This window comes from Lacerta agilis, chromosome 10 (genome assembly GCF_009819535.1).
Source record: "Lacerta agilis isolate rLacAgi1 chromosome 10, rLacAgi1.pri, whole genome shotgun sequence".
NCBI classification, from domain to species: Eukaryota; Metazoa; Chordata; class Lepidosauria; order Squamata; family Lacertidae; genus Lacerta; species Lacerta agilis.
The window spans coordinates 9,914,268-9,931,987 of NC_046321.1; the positions used below are offsets into that span (position 1 = coordinate 9,914,268).

The 17,720-nt window shown below is 42.7% G+C and overlaps 1 protein-coding gene across 1 annotated transcript in view; it reads right to left on the minus strand.

The window, feature by feature from the left end:
- USP6NL (USP6 N-terminal like) overlaps positions 1-17,720 on the minus strand; it is a 107,939-nt gene that overhangs the window by 63,315 nt on the left and 26,904 nt on the right. Inside the window, exons 2-3 of the mRNA XM_033163202.1 lie at positions 4,287-4,360; positions 2,628-2,710 (exon numbers count right to left, since the gene is read on the minus strand). Coding sequence (XP_033019093.1) covers positions 2,628-2,710; positions 4,287-4,360 — 157 coding nt within the window. The remainder of the gene's footprint in view (positions 1-2,627; positions 2,711-4,286; positions 4,361-17,720) is intronic.

The following is a 17,720-nucleotide window of genomic DNA, read 5'->3' on the forward strand; positions in this document are numbered from 1 at the left end:
TTGGTAAGAGATCCCAAGTCACCATATGTTTATGGCAGACTGGTTGTTTTAACAGTAAGGTACATATGAAAGTGAACTCTCATACAACCTAGCTAACTGGATAAGCATTACCTGGCCTCAATCAAATACAAGTGCTCCAGGTACAGTACTGTTTCTTGATGAAAGATGTACAAGCAAACACACATATACAATTGGAACTTTTTGTGCCCACGCAAATAGATTTTCTGGACATATGCCATTCTCATGTGCACTAAGTAGCACAATATTGGTAGCTCTATGGAAATTCTGCGTAAATGTTCTACTTATGAATTTCCCTTGGGGAAATGGTTAACGAAAGGACTCCTCAACGCCAACTTGTAAAGTAAAGCCGCTGCACAGTAGTGCACCACTACATTGTTCAGGCAAACGTGGCAGTTATACATTCAACCACAGTGGGGACGGGGCATAGCAAAGCAGCAGAGCACATGCTTTGCACATATAGGATATATATTGATATATCGTCCCAAACCGGTTTGAAGTCCTTATCGTGATAATCAGTTTCATAGTTTTTGACTTGGCAATTTATCGCGAATTATGATGTGTGTTAGGGCGATATATCATCCAAAACTGGTTTCAAGTCCATAACAAGCCCATATTGAAAACCAAATATTGCCCAGCCCTATATAGGAACTCAGGGAAGTAGCCAACTAAGGAGTTACACTAGCATAAGGGCTTTTAGGTGTGCAATGCAAATTCCATTCCCTCTTTTCTCCCGGTGGTCCACCCCACACGTCTCCTAAATCTGCTCTGGGGGTTTCTCCAACCCCCCAATACAGGCTGAGGATGTGTGCAGGGGCAGGAGAGGGCAGAGAAGTTACACTGTGCAGCTGGAAGTCATTTGGCTAGCATAACTATTAACTGGATACCGCTCCCAGATTCAATCTGTGGCGTTTAAAGTGAACAGGATTGCAGGTAACAGAGTTAGTAGAGAGCCATGCTTGAAACCTTGAAGAGCTGCTTCCAGTTACAATAGACAGTACTGGACTAAATGAAACCATACTCAAACACACAAGCATGAACACAGCAGCTATCTTAATGTAGATTCATAAACACTTGGCCAACCTAGAGAATCCTCTCTCCAAGTTGTCTTAACCATTAAAGAAAATTTAACAATGTTAAGGTTTCAAACAATGGCTATTAGGATGAGAACTTTCAGAAGATGTCTAAACTATCATCAATGTTTGTTATAGAAATTGTTTGATTGAAGACTTGCCTCCTTATTTACTAGAGTTACCACCTGCATATAAATTCTAGATTTCAAAAGCATGGTCCAAGTTTTAGATAACATGACCTCTTCTTAAAGTGAAGGGAAAACCTGTACTCTTGTTGGGAGCTAAAATAGAGTGCTAACCTAAACCATTGTGAACCCTGCCCAGGCTACCACTAAAGTCAGATTAAGGGTCACCAGAGGCCTGAGCTGATCAGCAACTATTTTTAGTCAAAAGCCTCAGTTCTAGTTGCACTCCATTGTTTGCAAGACCTGGTCCTGGATGGGGAAAGGCATATCCATCAAGTGCATCCATCTAGTTCAGCGATGCACATCTGCAATCTGTTATACATTGACATCAGCAGCAGCCACTGGCTTTACCTTGCTGAATGGAGATGAACAAGTGTTATGTTGCTCTCCTTTTACTTTTCAATTTAACTTTTCCCTTTAATTCCAACAATGTTTTTATATCTGAATTTCATTTATTTATTCAGTTGGATGTATCTTTTTAACTGAAGTCTGAAAAGCAGACTATGGTTTTAAGCAGGGTGGATTTGATGTAAATCAAACTGATTTAAATCACCAGTCAGTAAGGCTCTGGGTGGATTTAAATAAAAAAAAAATCCAACTTAATTCAAATAAATCAGATTTTTTTTATTTTAAATCCACCCAGAGCCTTACTGACTGGTGATTTAAATCAGTTTGATTTAAATCAAATCCACCCTGGTTTTCAGTATCATAATGCACAAAACATCTTCAAAGACAGAGAAGAGAATGGGGGAGTATGTCAGCCAGAATTTCTTAATAGGTGTTAGGCAACTGGAAAACTTACATCTGTAATTGATGTTGGGTAGCAAAGGGATGGTGTTTTTCACTTTTCCTCTGTTGTGCCCCATGATTGTTGCAAATAAATTTAGCTACAATAAATATGTTTGTGACATATATCTTAAGAAATAAAACTATTTTCTATTGGAGAACAAGGAACATCATTTGCACACTCTGTAGAAGCATCCTCTGTAGAGTCCCCTGAAGAATTATTCTTTTAGTTCTTACAGAAAGTATCGAGCATGACCTGATTTTTGCTGCACAAAGCTTCTCCCTGCTACTATTATACACAGGAAAGGTGACTGCCCATACTTTTCCATTACCAAGTATGGATCAATTTCAAATCAGAGTAAGAAAAGTGGAGAATATAAATAACCAGAGAATACTGTGCAAGACCATTTAAATTTTATTCACCAAATGGAATACTATTCGCAAAGCAATTCTACTTGAAGCAGTCAATACTTTGACCAAACAGGCTTATAAAAGTGAAAAACATTTTAAAAAATGCAGACAACAAACTTTTAATGTAATTCCCTTGCCAAGCTATGGAACTTACTGCAGGAAACCAAATCTGTCAGTAACTTTGTAAAGGTGGTAGTCTGCATCTTCCCAAGGCTCAATCTGCACACCTTCACGGCCCTACAGAAAAACACACAACAAAGACAGACAAGAATTCATTCATTACTTTTATGGTACAACATATTGGAAGCAAGGGACTGATTTGAAGTTTGCAACTGGGAGCAAATTCCTTATTTCTAATGTACTACACCAGGGGTGGCCTACTCTCAAGAGACTGCAATCTACTTTCAGAATTAAAAACTGGCAGTGATCTACCCCCGTTTTTGGTGGTGTTCAGCTCAAAGTTATTCAGCTTTTTTTAGGGAGGAGCTTTTTGGGGAGAGGAGTTCTGTTTTGGGGTTGGGGGGTTAAAGGCAAGGGACAAAGGGGTAAAATCACTCACAAAAAAGATCGCTATGGATAAAAACAACAGCATTCCAGTGCTCATGCAACAATGGAGAACAGGGCGAGGGAGCCAGAGATCAACCACAATCTACCAAAACCTTGCAGGGATCTACACCATGGGTAGGCAAACTAAGGCCTGGGGGCCAGATCCGGCCCAATCGCCTTCTAAATCCGGCCAAAAGACTGTCTGGGAATCAGTGTGTTTTTACGTGAGTAGAATATGTCCTTTTATTTTAAATGCATCTCTGGGTTATTTGTGGGGCCTACCTGGTGTTTTTACATGAGTAGAATGTGAGCTTAAAATGCATCTCTGGATTATTTGTGGGGCATAGGAATTTGTTCTTTTTTTCTTCCCCCCCCAAAAAATATATATATATATAGTCCAGCCCCCCACAAGGTCTGAGGGACAGTGGACCAGCCCCCTGCTGAAAAAGTTTGCTGACCCTTGTACTACACACACAGCTATCATCCAGAGAAGTGGGGCAGGGGTCCATGTGGGCAATGGGTTTTTGTTTGTTTGTTTGTTTTTTGCTTCCTGTTTTTATAAGAGGAGTACATAAATAACCCCAGTGCATATATTCAGTCTTGTGTGACATCGCTCTCTGGATAGCAGCCATGTCTATGCTGTTCCCATGTGTCTGCATTACAATTGTTCTAATGTTTAAGCATCATAAACTACCACTACTACAATTGCTCCTACCATTTCTCCAGTAAAAACGATGCCTATCATGCTCAGCTAAAAACAGATCATTAAAAAGCAACAGCGCAAGTTTCTCATATTAGCTAAGCTGAACATGCAGGTTCAGAGAAACTGGATCTCCAACTACCAGACAATGTCAGCAACTAACATAAGACTCTCCACTTATGAGTTTCCCAAAGGCATTTGCCTGGGCATGATTGGAGACATAATATTAGTTGTCTGACCCAGCAAAGCAATTCCTATGTTCTTTTGAAGCACTAAGTATTCCCTCCCCATGCCATTTCTCTTGCAACATAGAAAGGAGAAGGACCCAATTTAAGCACTGTTTCCAATGTGGAATTGGAGTGAATCTTTGCTCCTCCTCTCTCCTTGTAAAAAAAACATAGTCTGGCATCACCATGTTTCTCCAAGAATGGCACACGAGGACAGGAAGAAAGGGGCAGGCATCTTTATTTGCCAGCTGTCTGCTCTCACCTGTAGCAATTGGTCTTTGCCTCAGGAGAGCAGAAAATAGCAATTTGCAAGGATGCCTTAACAAGTACAGAAACTTACTCTGTCATACTTGGCAACTATATCAGCTCGTTCTTTGGCAAGTTTGATAGCAGCATCCTGCTCAGCATCAGAACCTGGAAAAAGATAAAATAAACATGCAAGAATAGGTTACAGTGATCCTTTCGAAAGAAGCAAGTTCTACTGGAAAGCAAAAAAGTGAAGTTTCAAAAATGTAACGCAACAATGCTAAAAATAAAATTGTGGCTTTGAATGCCGTGTATTTTAACTGACAATTTTATATAATCACATCTCAAAGTATATTTTCCTAGCCCTATTGGCAAAACCCTAACAAAATCATGAACAACAACTACTCAGTTCTAGCCTTTCTAGACTCAGAAAAGTATCTTTTACAAATCTGATGCTGCAGTCACGGGGGGGTGGGGGGTCAACAAGATGCATTTGATAATGACTCCAATAAGGATAGTGTTTTATATATTACAGTCTTGTAAATATAAAGGGATAATATATGGGTCTCAAAAGACTATTAAAAAGTACAATATGTTTCAAAGGTACCAGCAGTTTAATGAACCCAACCTTTTCAAAACACAAGGAAGAACAGAAAACTATTTTCAATCACTACAACACGCTGAAAATATTAATGTTCAATATACGCTACTGGAGGAAGAGTCAATATTCCATTTGTAAACTCATACCGAAGCATGCAAAACAGAGAAGGGAAGCAGAGTAAGAGGAATAAATCTCCTTTTCCTCCCAAAGTTCCCCAGGCCCTCACTTGTAACTTCCAACCTGCAAACCCTAAACTGGGAAATCATGCCATTAAAGCTACATATACATTATACAACACAGAACAAACTGACCGCCTTGGAGTAAGAAAGAGCACAGTGGCACAAAGTGGCACAAATCCTCAGCGAAAAACATGGTAAAGATAGGCAAGCTGTACAAAGAGACATTTCCATTACATGCCATCCTGTGCTCCCCTGTGTGCACTCATGACAGCTAAACACACTAGAAAACCCTCTGGATTTGTAGTAGGACGCAGCAAGCCTGGTCAGTGCTCTGCGTGACCAGAGATCATGTCCCAGAATCCTCTGCAAAGACGATTCTATGGCTAATATGCAATGATTCCTCTCAACCCAACTGATGCATAGAAGGAACTGCACAGGAGGGTTGAAAGGACCAGTTGGCTTCTCTCATTTTAGCCAACTTTACTTCTGCACAAGCTGGGGTGGGGGTATATGCATATGTGCATATACAACTGTATCCTCACATTTATTTGTTTACACACACAAAAACATACATAAAAATAAGCATGTGTTTTAACTTTTATTAACTTTTATTTTCTCCTGGTTATTGGTAGGGTGAGCTTACTGTGATAGTAGCTTAACTACTACCTATATTGAGACATTACTGCTCCCGAGAATTGCAACACAAACCAGTCCAGGTTCAGAAAGTGTGACGATTGGAAAGTATTTGAACAGCTAAAAGATATTAGCCTACTATTGCTTTGCTTTCCCCCTCAGGATTACTCAGTGAACACGGAACATGCTGCTAGAGAAAAACTGGTCATGTCAAGAAAAAGTAGCAGGGGCGAGTAAGAGCAAGCAACAGAAATAATGGCTTGACTCAACAGGGAAGCTGAAATGTCAGGTGAGTTGACCTCAGATCGAGAGGGATTACGAGGCATCAGGCAAAGCATCGCAGTACCAATCCTAATAAGTGAGTGAAGGAAAAGATAAATCAGATTTGACCACCACCACCACCACCCCAGGTGAAAACTATACACCAGCGGACAGCAACTAGAGGCCATTGGGCCAAGCCTGGCTCTCTGAAGAGTTATCACTTGGCTCTCATTTCCCTAGAAGCAAAAAGGCATGGTCCCTGTGGCAATGGGATTTGGCAGCAGGCCACTGTGGTTCTAGGGGCCGGTTGTGTGTAGCTGTGAAGGAGTCTTATCTGTTAAACAAACGAGCTGATTACCATATCCTACTCTTTCCTCCAGGAACCTCAGAGCACCATATGCGAGTTGTCCCATTTTATACTCAAAATAGCCTTGCAAAGGAGATTAAACTGAACATTAGTGACTTGCCAAAGCCTAACCAATGAGCTTCTTTGGAAAGGAGACTTGGACCAAGAACTCTCCCAGGGCCAAATCTAATACATCAGCAGCTACACCACAATTACTTGGTACATTCCAGAATGTGCCAAAAGTTAAAGGCACACACCACGTAATAAGCAACAAAATCAGGCAATTATCTGCTATTCATCCTACATTAACTGCTAAAGCTAACCTGTGCATGGTTAAGATTACGTTGACAATCGGACGTGCTATCAAATAGGCAAGCGTTAAATTTATCAAAGGTTCTATTCTTCTCAAGGTGAAAAGCTCTCCATTCATTTCATAACCTTCTAGCATGCAGAAAGAAATCATTACTATGCTTTGCTAAAGCAGACTGTGTTGCATCTTACTTGTCGTTATGCTGCTGCTCAAAGTGTTGATTCCAAAGTAATAACTATTCATCTTGTCACCTAAAACTCTATTTACTTAACGCGTCACAAGGCTAACTGGGCTGATTACAGCGAAACAAGTTGATTGTTGCAGCTGGAGGAAACTCCTGCTGAAAATTGCTTTAGAAAATGATGGGGTGAGGGAAAGAGGCGGAAACAAAACATGCCTAGGGCCAGTCAGCAGTTTCACTCCTTGTTCCTCAGGAAGTGGAAAGCTCACGTCACTTTTTCTGGGGTCGGCTTCATTTCGTGAAGTATTTCCATTTATGTTCAAAATGAAGGAAAGAAATGAGAGAGAGGGGAGATCTGAATGCAAGTAATGTCTTTCCCAAAGGATACCCTGGGTGTCAGGGACTCGGGAGCTTGAACCAGGAACCTTCTAGTCTCAGGGTGGGATTCAGCTTAGTGGGCTCCCTGGAACTGAGGGCTCAGGCTTCCTATATTCCTGGCAGAAGTAGTCTGATCATATATTTTCCAGGTTATTGGAATCAGTGAGAAATTTTCTGGCATCTATTTTTCTGGAATATCCGCATCTCTGTTTCTTTTTCCATCTTGTACATATCAGCCCAGGTTGAGAGGGGACAACTGTGAAAATTAAGTTCATGTGTAGATCTCAAAGATGACAAACGCAAGAGGTTGCAGCCATGGAAATTCTCCCATATCCAACACCCAGTGTCAGAAACTGAAATTTAAAAGCTATTCACCATACAGCCCCTTAAACCTAGGTTACAGGCACACTAACAAAAGGTTTAGGTGCCCCCACCCACCACTTCTTCTTCTTCTTCTTCTTTTACAACTTTACAAAGCTGAAAATGAATTGTGTATATTGACAGCTCTGGCTAAAATCTGACTCGTGCCATAGCACAGCAACACAAAACCCGCTGCTAGGCACCAGCCAGCCAGATGGTGGAGACATCAGGCACCATCCTGGCAACCAGGCATCCTCACTTGGTCGCAAGTGGCCGATAGCCGGGTGCAAAATGTGCCTGGCACCTGGCTAATTCTGAATGCTGCCAACATTCTATATTCCGTATTTTTTTGCTCCATAAGATGCATTTTTTCCTCCTAAAAAGTAAGGGGAAATATCTGTGCGTCTTATGGAGCGAATGGTGGTCCCTGGCGCTGAATTGCCCAGGGGCCAAAAGCAGATTGTGCTTTTTTTTTTTTTTTCAAAGAGAAAAGGGGGTGTTGAAAGGACCCCGCTCAGCAGCTGATCAGCAAGAGATTGGGAGAGAGATAAGAGTCCCTGGCTCCCTTTCAGCCCCGCCCCCTTGTCCAGGCCTCCATTGTTGAATGTGCTGCAGAGGGAGGTTGTTTGTTTCCCCAGTGACATGTGACTGGCTGATTAGATTATCTTTCTGGAAACTGTAGAAAGGCTCCCTTTCCTTAAGAAGCTGCAGAAATGTGAGTTGAACACCATAAAAATGGGGCTTTTCCTCTTTGCCTTTCCCCCTTTGAAAAAGAAACTTTGCTTTTCCCCCTTTGCAAAAAAAGCCGCACAAATCTGAGGTGATCCTCAAAAAACAGGGCTTTTCCCTTTGCAAAAAAAAGCTTCAAAACTTTGAGCTGCTCCTCAAAAAAACAGGGCTTTTCCCTTTGCAAAAAAAGCTGCACAAATTTGAGCTGATCCTCAAAAAAATCAGGGCTTTTAGAGGAGGAAAACCAGACTTTTTCCCCCCTTGTTTCCTCCTCTAAAAACAAGGTGTGCCCTATGGTCCGGTGCACCCTATGGAGCAAAAAATATGGTAGGTCATCAGATAGGAAATCCTACCTGTAGTTCAACAAGTTTAGCAGAAGCCTGCATACATGCTTCTGCACTGTGAGACTTGCTTCTTTTTCCCACACTGATGGGACTCCCCCTTTCTCTCTTGACAGTTACATACTTGGCAGGAGCAAGAGGGAGCTAATCAACTTAAGCTCTGCTCCTGGACCTTTTAAATGAAGCAACTTCTTCTATGCTCACATCCACTCCGTATATTTAAAGTATTCCTATGCCACTTGGACAGCCATGGCTTCTCTCAAAGAATCCTGGAAACTGTAATTTGCTACGGGTGCTGAGAATTGTAGCTTGGTGAGCGGTCTCCTAATGATTCCTGCATTGCAGGGGGGGTTTAACTAGATGACCCTTGGGGTCCCCTCCAACTCTACAATTCTGTGACTCCATCAATTCTAAGTATGATGTAGACTTAACAAGAGTCCTAATTGTAAAGTTCAGAGAAAAACTGCACACATTGCATTAAATGAGTACGACGACAGCACAATAAAAGAAAATAGGGCTGTTTCCCAAGTAGGGCTTAAATTCAGAGTAGGGAACCCTTTTCAGTCCAAAGGCGGCATTCCATTGTGGGCAACCTTCGAGAGAGGGTGGGGCACATGCCAGTGGTGTGTGGAGCCAGAAACAAAAGTAGGTTAAGCAACAGATGCAACACTCACCTCTGTGCACAGTAATGTGCACATGAAAGTCTGTCTGTCTCTCTCTCTCTCTCTCATTCTCTCTCTCTCTCTCTCTCACTCACACACACACACACACACACACACACTTTATCCAGGCAAGAAAGAAAACGGCAGCACCACAGTTCAATAACACATTTCAGGCAGGTAAAAGCACTCAAGTGGGGTGCAGAGTGAGGATAGTGAGAGGATGTGACCTAAGAGAGTCCTGGAGATCAACATTTGGCTTCCAGGTCTGTGAATACCCACCCCTGATTTAAATAGATGTGCATTCCCAACAGACCTACTGAATCAATGGATGCTTAAGTGGTTTCCCCCACTTTTTAGTCCCCAGATATTGTTGGACAACTCCCTCCATCCCTGGCAGCGACTGGTCAAGCTGGCTGTGGAGGAGGCTGCAATCCAGCAACATCTGGGGACCCAAGACTGGATAACGCTCCTTGTTCTAAGATATATAAAAGCAAGATAATTTTAACCTGGAGGGTGTTGGGAGCTTCGTGATTTTGGTTCTAACTGCAGCAATACTATAACAATGACGTGTACTATTTCACATAGATGTGTATATATTTGAATATGTCTGTGGGTGACTGAATGGAAAACTTACAAAATTATTTTTTACATATATAGGACAATACTGAAGACTATTATTCCACCCAACACACATTTCCACAAAAAGATTGCTTATTTGTAAAATCTATTTGTCTCATTCTCTAGTTTCAAGATACTTGAATCACCATCAAAGTAATCAATTAATCAGACCAGCAACCGTACTAAAAAAGAAGAAGATATAGCCAAAGACATAAATCTTAAAGTAATTTTCAGAGTAAAATTTAAGCAGCAGCATTAAGTAATAAGATCCAACGGCTCAGAAATGCCTTCCTTGATTAAAAAAGTATTTATTTGATGGTGAAACAGGTTAGATGGACACCAGCTGCATTTGGGAAGACGTTCCAGATAGTGGTGTCATTAATACAAAGCCCTCTTGGATGCCTCAAGACATTTAACCTGATTTAATAAGGAATGTGGATCAAATATTTCACATCATAGTGAATAAGGTAAAGCAATTGCTCAAAGCAGCAGTCCAAGATCCCTTTCTCCTCTCACCTCAGGAACATCTAACAATTTAACAGACGCCATGAAGTCTTATCAAGAGTGTTCTTGTTCCTGCAACCTTAGCAGCCAGTAGCATGGAGTCGGCAAACTCCCACAATGATGGGCAGACACCGTGTCCCTTTCTTTGGTATTTCTAAATACTGCTGGGAGAAAAGAGGCCGAAATGTGACGGTGGTTGTTTTCAGTAGCAGTCACCCATGTAATGCAGGACCCAGGCAGACATCAGAGATGAGCTGGTTCGCACAACACAGTAAACCCAACTGTGACTTAGGGAAACTTCACAAATGTGTGAGAGTCTGGAGAGGAGCCCACAGCCATTCTGCTCCTCCCCATTCTTTTTCACTTCTGTGTCACGATAAATTAATCCAAGGTGTCATCTTAATGTGTCATCTTAACTTGCACTCCAACTGTGGTTAGTGATGAGATATCTTAACCACAGGCTTGGACAGCATGCTAAGCCACACTTTGGATTAGCTGAGTGCAGTATAACAGTAAAAAGGACTGCAGAGGAGCAAATTAGCTCCTCTCTTGGAGTTGACACGCCATCTCTCCGCCCCCTCCATCCCAGTCAAGTATTTGTTGTTGCATTCATTTTCATACTATAAACTCTGCAGGGCCTGGAATTCTTTTTCCAGGTGTTTTTCCAGGTGCATAAAAATATTCAGAACTGGTGGTGCTACAGAAATAACAAATGCCCTTTGCTGGAGAAAAGGATGCAGAGGTAAAGGTTTGGCATGCTACATTTTGTAGCTACATATCCTCCCACGCGGTAATGCTAAGAAAGATTTGCCTCTTTTAAGTGAAGCAGAACATGAACAGAGTTACAAATCTGTATCCATTGAATCTTTCCAATTTCTGCTCTCCCCTGTTGTGCTTCACCTTGTGAGCTGGCAAATGAGGCCACTGGTAACTCTGTGTAACAGACTGGAGGTACACCAAGGTCCACTTTCAAACTACAGTCAAACCTCGTTCTGCGTCCGCCTCCGCTTGCATCCGCTTCGGTAAATGTCTGCTGCAAACCCGGAAGTACCGGAACAGGTTACTTCCAGGTTTGCTGTTTGCGCATGCGCAGAAGTGCTACATCGCACTTCACGCATGTACAGAAGCGCTAAATCGCGCTTCGCACATATGCAGACGCAGCGCTTCGATGTGCGTCATTTTTGAGTTGCAGCGGAGCCTCCGGAATGGATCCCCGCTGTAACCCGAGGTTCCACTGTAGTTCATTTTCATGACAAATTCATTTACAGCTAAGAAGAGAAGTTTCTCTCTCTCTCTTTCAGATGTGGGCATCCTTGGGGGGCAAATATGCCCCACTTGCAAAGCATGAGATGGTACCACTCCAGTACATGCAGCAGCACTTATCAGAACTTCACCACTGACTCTACACACCGACCTTCATATTCTCTTTAACACTACATTAAATTGTTGTTGTTGTTGTTGTTCAGTCGTTCAGTCGTGTCCGACTCTTCGTGACCCCATGGACCAGAGCACGCCAGGCATGCCTATCCTTCACTGCCTCTCGCAGTTTGGCCAAACTCATGTTAGTAGCTTCGAGAACACTGTCCAACCATCTCATCCTCTGTCGTCCCCTTCTCCTTGTGCCCTCCATCTTTCCCAACATCACAGTCTTTTCTAGGGAGTCTTCTCTTCTCATGAGGTGGCCCAAGTACTGGAGCCTCAACTTTAGGATCTGTCCTTCTAGTGAGCATTCAGGGCTGATTTCCTTGAGAATGGATAGGTTTGATCTTCTTGCAGTCCATGGGACTCTCAAGAGTCTCCTCCAGCACCATAATTCAAAAGCATCAATTCTTCAGCGATCAGCCTTCTTGATGGTCCAGCTCTCACTTCCGTACATTACTACTGGGAAGACCATAGCTTTAACTATACGGACCTTTGTCGGCAAGTGATGTCTTTGCTTTTTAAGATGCTGTCTAGGTTTTTCATTGCTTTTCTCCCAAGAAGCAGGCGTCTTCTAATTTCGTGACTGCTGTCACCATCTGCAGTGATCATGGAACCCAAGAAAGTGAAATCTCTCACTGCCTCCATTTCTCCCCCTTCTATTTGCCAGGAGGTGATGGGACCAGTGGCCATGATCTTAGTTTTTTTGATGTTGAGCTTCAGACCATATCTTGCACTCTCCTCTTTCACCCTCATTAAAAGGTTCTTTAATTCCTCCTCACTTTCTGCCATCAAGGTAGTATCATCAGCATATCTGAGGTTGTTGATATTTTTTCCGGCAATCTTAATTCCGGTTTGGGATTCATCCAGTCCAGCCTTTCGCATGATGAATTCTGCATATAAGTTAAATAAGCAGGGAGACAATATACAGCCTTGTCGTACTCCTTTCCCAATTTTGAACCAATCAGTTGTTCCATATCCAGTTCTAACTGTAGCTTCTTGTCCCCCATAGAGATTTCTCAGGAGACAAAATGAGTTAGATTTGTTACATTAAAGTTACATTAAATACAATCCAACAAACGTGAGAACGTAAGAGCCAGAAGCATCAGGCCAGTGTCCCATCTGATCCAGCATCCTGTTCAGTGGCCGACCAGGTGCCTATGAAAAACCTGCAAGCAGGATCTGAGTGCAACAGCACCCTTCTCTCCTGGGTTTCAAGCAACAGGTATTCAGAAGCATACTGCCTCGTACAGTGGAGGTAGAATATATCAGTTAGTAGCCATTGAATTTGTCTAATCCTCTTTTGAAACCAGCCAAGTTGATGGTTATCACTGCTTCTTGCGGGAGTGAATTCCATAGTTTACTGTGTGAAGACAAAATGTCTGTCCTTAGTCTTCCAATGGGTGTTGATGAATGTTGTGAGAATTAAGTTGTTGTTGTTTTTTGCCCCAACATGCATCACTTTACACTTGTTTGCAATGAATTGGTTTGCCTTTTTACTGCCCATTCACTCAGTTTGGAGGTGTCCTTTTGGAGCTCTTTTAGCAACCCTGAACAAGTTAGTATCATCAACAAACTTGACCACTTCACTGCTTGCCTCTAACTCTAGATCATTTATGAACAAGTTAAAATACTGAGACTTGGAAGACCCTCCACCTCTGACATCCCTCCCTACTAATTTGTACCCTGAGTTTCCTGTTACTTAACCCAGAGGTTTTCAACCTTTTTGAGTCCATGGCTTCCTTAACCAACTACATTCTTTCTCCAGCACCCCTGTGGGGCTCTGGAGCCCAGTTATGTCACCCCTTGCCTGCAGAGCTAGCAGCCTCTCACCCTCACCTTGTGGAGTGTTCCCTCATCCTCCTCTCCCCTCTCCTTGGGAGTCCTCCGGGCAGCTGGTGCTGTCGTCCCTTGTCTCTGAGCTGCACCCCCAAAGAGATATGCCACTCAGAGGCACCATTCGCCTGAGGAGCTTATAGCAAGGACTGCTGCAATAAACAGCTGTGCAAGCCTTTGGGAGGCAGAGATGTGAGAGGGCATCCGAGGAAGGAGGGAAGGAAAGAAAGAGGGATAGAGGCCAGTGTTGCCTGCAACACCCCTGACCATTGTTCAAGGCACCCCAGGGTGCCACCACACTGGTTGAAAACCACTGACTTAACCCATCATTGATCCACAAGAGGGCATCTCCTCTTATTCCATGATTGCTAAGCTTACGCAGGAGTCTTTGGTGAGGTACAACTAAATTGTATACATGTTTGCAGAACACACAGATTGCACATTGGAAAACTACTGGTACTTGAATGAGTAACTTTTCTGGATGATTTAAAATCAGTCCACCCTAAGGCATACACTAAGGAAAAGACTTGACCAGAATCACAATAAAGCAAACCCAAAATACTCATGTTTTACAAGTCTAATTTAAAAATCTGGGGTAAAAAAATATTTAGAATATGCAGTCCTTCCATTCATAGGAGTGTATTGTTGTTTTAAGCAAAAGATTTGAAACAAGATTCTGCTTTCTTTTCCCTACAGCATGTGGAACAGTAATAAAATCTGACATGCCCCATAGCGTTTGATAACTTGCTACATTTATCACACACAAAAATCACACACTCACGAGACATGAAATAATCCTCCTTACTTTTGGCAATCATCAACGTAAGCTTCCTTGCAAGCCACTTTGACAGTTTAATTTTATGCTAATCCAGCCTCGCATGAGATTTATTAAAAGCAACAAGAAATTGACAGAAATTAAAGTATGTATTAAGAGAAGTTGGGAGGAGGGAAGAATTCCATTCTAACATATGAAAATGATTTACATGTTTTCAAATTTGGTATTAATCAGTTTTCAAAGTGCCAGATCTATGACCTTGAAGTCAAGTATTAAAAGTTTCTTCAAAAGCAGTGTTTTCTGACTGGTGAGTCAGGGGTTGTTATAGTACTATGGCACCATAGTTTTCTGTTTGCAGTTCCTGCTTAAGAAAAGATAGAGAAGAAAAGCACAGATTTTATTTACTTTTCATAGATGCATCAAAGTGAAGATCTGAGCAGATGCAGCTTCTCTTACTCCTACGTGACAAGTTGCACCAGTCCAAATTCCCTCTTGGTTGCAACTATTAAAAGGCACAGGAGCCATATCCTCCCTCGCATCTAAGTCACTCAAGAAGCAGCAGGAGAAACATGGCCAATATAAAGTGAAAGTATTAAAGAGAAGTGGGTCCCAAGGTTAAAATACAGGTCTTGGAGGTAGAAAAGAGGTTGAGGATTATTATTTTTAAAACCTCTTTCCTCTTGTTATTTGTTATTTCTGTCGTTATATAGAAGAGATAGTGGACCAATTCAAAAACTCTCTACCAAGATCAGCACAGCTGTAATCCTGAAAACAACATACAAGAGATCCACAGTCCACAGTTTGGCAGCTGCCTGTAGCTACTGTATGAGTGATCTCACAGCCACCCACACAAGCCATGCCCTCTGGGATGGAGAGCTATTGCAAAAGCTCCAAAGCTTTTTCCTAAAACCAATACACAAACTCAGGCAAGTTGGGTTGGACTGACAGTTATGAATCGAACCAGAGGGTCTCTTTGCAGCTCACAGTCTATTTTAAATTGGTTACGAGAAACACAGTGCATACTTAAATGAGCATGGGTTTTTTTTGGGGGGGGGGGGGTAAGAGCTTAAATTTAGCCTCCTTGCTTATTTAGGTACCAAAAGCAGCAGCCTGGGCATTAACTGAAAGATGGGGCCATTTTCTAAACAAAGGAGACAGCAAAACCTGTGTAAAACCACACAGAGATAGATAGATGATAGACAGATAGATAGATGATAGATAAATATCTCTCTGACACAGACACACACACACACAACATTATTCCAAATCTCCTAATCATGGGACAGTTAAATCAGCACCATGTTTCAAGTCTGTCCTCCCGTCTCAACTATTATTCTGACAACCTTTGTTCCATCATTTAGACTTACTGCTGCAATTTAATAAAATGAGGTCTTTGTATCAAAGTATGGAGATTTTATTTTTTCAAATCTTACCCCAAAAGGGCAAAGATTAAGAGTCATCACAATTCCTTTCACTTTGATTCTGCAGACATGACTGTTAAACAGGGAAGTATTCTGTAATTATTCACTGTTGCTTAATAGAGAAGGTAAAAAGGGACTAGAAAGATGCTGTTTGCTATTTCTGCTAGGTACAAATGCAGCAGTGTGATATGGAGAGGGCTTCCAGTACCCCCAATTTTGCTCGCTTTCCCTTGCACCAGACTCTTACTAGGAACTACCACAGACACTAGCAGAGCTGTATGATGCAATGTAGTTCCCCAATATAGAACAGAAAATGCTGCAACTGGCCTGAGTAACCCTGCCTGCCGACATCAATCCCTGCCCTAGCCTGGGCAAAATTACTTTTGCAGAGACACAGAGCTCAGGCACCAGGCAAAGCGTGTTCTCCTTCCTAGAGAGCACATGTTGCGGTTGGGGCCTAGCAAGACACCCTGCTGGAGTTGTGGGGCGGGATTTAATTAGCCAGCTAGGGTGCTGATAGGGGCTTTTGGGGTTGTTGGGGTGAATTGCATGTTGCAAAGTTTGATAAGACAGCTCAGGGGTTATATATTCTGGGCGCTCGCAGCAACTGCCCCTCTTTGCTGCGTGCACCGGATCTCCCACCCCCCCCCCCCTCGGTATAGGTGTGCTTTGACCTTGCTATGCCTGTCATGGGGTCGTCTGCTTTGTGGCAGGGGCCTGGTAGGAATTTTCCCAATTGGCAGGCTGGATGTGGCCATTGGGTTTTGCCTACTGCGTAGCAATTAGTCACAACTTGTAAGGTTGGCGGTTAGGCATTGGTTATTCAATTTGGTTGGTGGAGGAGAAGTGGTTGGCCGTGCCCGCCCCTCCAATGCTGCTGCTGCGCAGGGAATTCCGTTAAAGGAATCCAGGGGCTCTCCATGCTTGTCCGTCCCTTGGTCATGGGTTAGGGCCACGCTAGGGCCCCTGGGAACATTAAGGGAGAGGGAGGGTCCTGGCTACCCCGACCCCAAAATCCTCTCCTCAAAGTGTTTTCCCCTTTGCTGTCTTCCACCAAGCAGTTGGAAGTCAGCCTGTCCCCTAGATGGGACTTATAGTCAAACCAATGCCTAAGCAACCACTCACATGTTGTAATTTAATAAAACAGTTGTGGCCAAAATTTATGCCATTAACCTTAACAAAATTTCTGTGTCCAGTGTGAATCACTTGGGGGTGGGCTTGAGGACCTCTACACGCAACAAGGAAGCCAGAACCATCCAGTTGCTGACCAATACTTATACAGTGGTACCTCAAGTTACAAGCACCTCAGGTTACAAACCCTTCAGGTTACAAACTCTGCTAATCTGAAAGAGTTACCTCAAGTTGAGAACTTTGCCCCAGGATGAGAACGGAAATCGTATGCCAGCGGCGCAGTGGCAGCAAGAGGCCCCATTAGCGAAAGCACACCTCTAGTTAAGAACAGTTTCAGGTTAAGAACGGACCTCCAGAACAAATTAAGTTCGTAACTTGAGGTACCACTGTACAATACAAGAAAAGGGTAAAGGACATTGTTCTTAATTACCCAGGATGTGGGACAGGATATCTAAGCAGCTGAACTATTACAAAATGCTTGCTAAGAGAGGAGAAAGAGATGATTTGCACACTCTGGTCTCAAGTACAATTGTCAAATCTCCCTAAGTATGAATGTTTTGTGACACTTCCAACTACTGAGGGAGAAGTGAAGTAATTAGTAGTGAACAGTGTCTTGTTCTAGTGTACAGGCAAAAGGAGGAGGTGGGGGGGGGGTAGATATCTTCCTCCAGTGACACAGTTGGGACTGCAGGGGTTACCTAGCAGTCAGGAAATTGAAGATCATTTTTATTTCCCATCACATCATTCAAATTCCTTCTTGTTTCTGCATTCCACTGTGCAGAGTTCAGACACTTAAGCCACTGACTGCAGGTCCTTATAAACAGATGTTTGTCTTCTGCAACA